This window comes from Megalobrama amblycephala, linkage group LG2 (genome assembly GCF_018812025.1).
Source record: "Megalobrama amblycephala isolate DHTTF-2021 linkage group LG2, ASM1881202v1, whole genome shotgun sequence".
Lineage (NCBI taxonomy): Eukaryota > Metazoa > Chordata > Actinopteri > Cypriniformes > Xenocyprididae > Megalobrama > Megalobrama amblycephala.
Window position 1 is genome coordinate 8957925 of NC_063045.1, and position 4771 is coordinate 8962695.

A 4771-nucleotide genomic window follows, 5' to 3' on the forward strand; every position below is an offset into this window, starting at 1 on the left:
ATTTGATTTTTTTTACATCACTACAATAGACACCATATTTTCATTGCTATTGGTTGATCAGAGACCAATCAGTAACCAGGAATTACTCATATTATAAAAACATTAAATTTTATTGATTTAAATTAAAAACCATTTGATGTTCATTCCAATGACCGCAAGGTCTGAAGGGGTTAATATGTCTGCACCAATATATGAACAAGTTCCCCTTTTAAAAAAAACTTCAAATAGATAAGTGCTCTACTAAATGTATTTATTGTTTTTGATCAAACTGGATTAAACGAGGACACAATTTTTAAAATGATTCAAAAGCAGCCAGAGATTAGATGTAAAGTTTATTGTAAGTATTTTTGGCCATTGCAAATGTTAAACATTGGTAAATGAAGGATGTTTGTCTTTCAACTTCTCAGTTTTTTTGCTTATCCAATGATCTGAAATTAAAAAAATTGTACAAGAAATTTGAAATAAAAACAAGGTATTATAAAATACAGTCATGATGACATTTATTGTTTGCTAGTTTCTTATGTAAAGTTTATTAAAATGACAAAATGATTGCACTTACGCCACTAATCCAGCTGCTGTAGGCAGACACACGAGTGAAGACTGTTGGCTTCTGGTAGGCATTACAACCCGAGGATGACACAAAGCTGGTCACTCCATGGACGACGTACTGACCGCTCACCTGGCAGTTCAGAGGACCACCAGAGTCACCCTAAAACAACACAACAGGAGCCCAAATGAGACATTTTACTTTCCACAGGAAACAGTTCATGATCTGTTTGACAGTCAGTCTTTCTCACCTGACATCCAGACAAGCTACCGCCACCAGCGCACACCATAGTGCTCTTCACGGTGCTTCCCCACCAGTCACTACGAGAGCAGGTACTGTGGGCCACCACGGGCAGGTAGGCCTGTTTCAGCTTAGCGGAGAGTGACCCACCAGCTGCATGAGAGACAGGAATCATCAGTACATGCAAATGATTTCAGGAAACACCAAAGCTATTTGAAGTTAAACTGACTCTGAGTGCGGCCCCAGCCGGTGATGTAACAGACATTGTTGTGGGGCAGAACCTGTCCTGAGGGTGGAAGGGTGGCCAGCTTCACGTATGAGTTCAGGGTGGCGTCAGAGGACAGACGCATAAGAGCGATATCATATCTGGAAAACAAAGAACAGACATCACAGTCTACAACGCGCATTTCATTTCTCATGCTAGGGGGCGCTATAACTTTAGAAGATCATGAATGTTGTGTTGATGTAAGTCCAGGTCGTCATATATTAAATTTCTGTCAAAAACTCAATACAGTCAAGTATGCTGCTTAGATATAATGTGTAATTGTAGATATTGTTGTATGTGAAGCATTAAAGTTAAATGTGTAATTGTTGATATATGATGTGTTTGATGTCATTACTGCAAAATATTAAAATAAATAAAAAATAATTAGTATGAACTCTGAGTGGAGAACATGAGATATTGAGTTTATTTTATAATTTTACCTGTTTATTGCTATTATCTTCAATCTTCCGCTAATAATAATAAAAAAAAATCTCTACAATAATATATAGTTATATTACTACTAAGGATATTTCCATTACAATCAAAAACTAATATGCAATCTAAAAATCTAACTCAGAGATTGGGCTCTAAATGAGTTTGGTGATTCAGGTCAAATAATGGCTGTTATAATTCAGTTACAGCAGCCATACAAAATCTTCATATTATATAGTCAAGGGTCAAGAGCTCAACTAAAGCAAACCCTGATCTCAATGATGGTAACTTAAAAATTGTGATTTTCTCCTTTGGTGATTCTGCTTGTTATCATCAGGTGTCTTCAATAATGGTCAATCATCACTCAATTTATCACTTAATTATCTTATTAACTTTAAAACTGCTTCTGTGTTCTTTTAACACTCTTATTTTAACACTTTAACACGAATCTCACATATAGTCTCAGGAGAGTTAATTTAACACTGGAGTTTTTGCAGTGTAGAACTATTGATACAGTCGAGTTTGTTGTGTTAAAAGTTATAGGCCTTACGAGTGTTTGTCGATATAGTCGTGTATATGTTGTGTATGATTGTCGCCACTGTCGTGTATGTTGTGCATGTTATATACACACCCAGCAGCCACATTGTTTCTGTTCCAGTTGGGGTGGATGATCACTTGACTGACGCTCATGTACTGCTCACGACCTTCGTGGTTGTAGATGTCATGGTCGCCCAAGACAATACGCCAAGTTCTCGAGCTGCAGAGGAAACACGTTCAGAAAAACATAGGTATAGAGTCAGGAACAATTGAACACTTTTTAAAAATCTTTTACATCCTGTATTGACACTGTCTTAAAGGCACGAAATTTCCATTGACTTGTCAATTCTGATTAAAGGTGAAAAACTGACAAAATTAACAACAACCAAAAAATGTTTTGCAAACACATTGAAAGTGAATTACATCTGCCACCAGAGGGCGAACTGCGACAGTCTTAACAGGCACGCTTCAGATCAAGTATAGACCTTATTCACAGCTGTGAGGGATATATACATACCTCTCTTCAGTGGGTTGTACGGTAATTTAATGTGTTGTTGGATTGCTCTGCAGGTGAAACTGCAAAAATATCTTTCCAAGAATCTATAAGAAAAAAACACTCTAAACAACATGAGCTGTGGAAAATTATAAGCTATCTAGGAGCTTTTTAAATCTTTTTACAGTGGATGCCACTGAAAACAGGGTAAGTCTATCCCTCACAGCCTGTCACGGCACTGCTCTGGATGAAGGTCAATAGGTCTCTGCAGGACAGTAATGGCAGTTACCAGATCAGTGGGCGTGGTCATAACGGAGGGGCACTTTCGACTTCCTTACCTGATTGCCCCACGTCACAGTGACAGTAGAGTTTAGGGGTGGGGTCAAGCAAGCGCATCATTTCTTTGCATGATTTTTAAAATGCCCACTTTTGTTCTGCAGACTTGTGCTTTGTCTCAATGTTTGTGTTGTTTCTTAACCATTTAGATACAAAAAAAAAAATCATTACGTGTCAACGCAGTGGGCGGCGGTCAACACCCAATTCCTTCGGACCAGAGACCCACCACAGGTGTGATGGTAGCTGCCGCCAGACAGATACTGGAGAGAGATCTGAGACAGAGACGGTGATTTAGTTAGAACTTGAAAATATGAGAGTAAAAAGAAATTGTAGAAACATTTCAATATGAGTGGTATTTTCAAACTTAATGCGCTGATTGGACTGTATTGATGTTGGAAAATCCAGTTAAAACCAGCTTTAAGTTTTACTTGATATAAGCTGTTTTTTTTAATGGCCATTACTATGGAGCTGAGGTCAACTTTCTTTGTAGACCATCATCTTGATTGATCTTGTTAGTGGGACTCCAACAAACCTTCTACCATATGTAAAAAAAAAAAAAAATAGCTTAACCACCTTAAGCACACGTATATCACAAAGATGTCTATTTGATGTCTGCATTTAGTCATGTTTTGCATTTTTAGTGTTTGCTCATCTGTAAAATGTCTCTAAGACGTTTCCTGTCAGATGTTAAATAGACATTTAAAAAACGTCTTTAAGATGTTTATGTTTTAGAATGAAAAAACATGCTTTTTCTAAGATGTTAATCAGATGTTTGTACACAAGAGATGTTTTCCAGATTAAGCAGACAAGACGTACCTGTGCTATCTGGGAAGCTGGTACCACCATGCCCATTTAATTGTGGAAAACCACTAAAAAATCTTAAGTTATTGAGATTTAAAAGGATTTCATTTGAGTAAAAATGTCGTACCTGCCAGGGCCAGGAGTTGGGACTTGCCACCTCTCCACCCACAACCCTCTCCTCAATGGCCTGATCCTCCATATATCTGGGCTCAGCCAGCGCTGGACACAAAAATGCATTTAGACATACTAGGATTGTAGTAATTTTGAATTTTGAGTCCATATAGACTTTAATATAGACTTTTTTATGCAGTTGTTAACTTGGCAAAATCTAAGCCAAATGCAAGTGTGGTTTTCTCAACAGAAAGAGAGAGGCATCTTACCCAGGGCGGCCAGCGCACTCAACAACAAGATCCTCAGCATGTTTGCAGTCTGTCGTCTTTCTGAATTCTTCCATCATCCATATATATGCCCGCAGACGTTCACAGCGATGTATGGAACAGGTGTTTGACTCACGGCTGATACCCACAGGTGTGTGAATCCCACAGATATCACCACTGCCAACGCCAATGTTGCAGAATAAACTTGTTTATCTAGTTTGACACAGACGCTTGACATGCATTAGCTTCGAGTTAGTTCAGTTCAGCATCTCACTTGATATAAAGTTCATGTATGGTTTCATTTGCATTTCATTAATTATTTAAATTCAGCAAGAAATAGAAATTTGATTGATTTAATTTTTATTCGTTAATATAATTATCTTTTTAGTAATAATAATTCATATTAATAATATATAGATTAGCATTTGCTAATTTAATTAAAATTTATTTATTTATATATTTTGTCAACATGAAGATATTAATTTAACATTTATGTGAACCTATAAGGAAAGTGTATATTTTAAGTAAGGCCCACAACAAGTACAAAATTCCAAATATATACAAAAACAAATCTACTATACAACTATAAACATTGCATGCATAATAATTATTAAAGAATTTTTAAAAATTCTGTTTTGATTGTGTAGTTTTAGATACAATACAGGAAGTATTTCATGTCAGCTATTTTTTATTTATTTATATAAAATATATTCAAACAAGCAAAAATGATGAAAACAAAATTC

The 4771-nt window shown here is 36.3% G+C and overlaps 1 protein-coding gene across 2 annotated transcripts; it reads right to left on the reverse strand.

The window, feature by feature from the left end:
* Positions 1-289: 289 nt before the first annotated feature.
* Positions 290-4184, reverse strand: LOC125263469 (elastase-1-like). 2 transcript variants are annotated; one of them, XM_048182456.1, is made up of 8 exons: positions 4032-4184; positions 3779-3870; positions 3022-3122; positions 2116-2241; positions 1017-1153; positions 798-940; positions 565-709; positions 290-428 (listed from the first exon to the last, which is right to left on the reverse strand). In XM_048182456.1, the coding sequence occupies exons 1-8, from the start codon at positions 4069-4071 to the stop codon at positions 364-366; spliced, it is 849 nt and encodes a 282-aa protein (XP_048038413.1). In that variant the 5' UTR covers positions 4072-4184; the 3' UTR covers positions 290-363. The 2 variants fall into 2 exon arrangements, with proteins under 2 accessions (XP_048038413.1, XP_048038412.1); XM_048182455.1 differs by having other exon boundaries at positions 560-709; positions 4032-4183.
* Between the last annotated feature and the right edge of the window lie 587 nt (positions 4185-4771).

Bases quoted from the DNA above. Each gene is read 5' to 3' on its own strand.
- LOC125263469 (XM_048182456.1), bottom strand. From the start codon at position 4,071: ATGCTGAGGATCTTGTTGTTGAGTGCGCTGGCCGCCCTGG. The intron at 3,871-4,031 runs GTAAGATGCCTC...TTTTGTGTCCAG, and splicing joins GAGTGCGCTGGCCGCCCTGG to CGCTGGCTGAGCCCAGATAT. The intron at 941-1,016 runs GTCAGTTTAACT...TCTCTCATGCAG, and splicing joins CGGCTGGGGCCGCACTCAGA to CTGGTGGGTCACTCTCCGCT.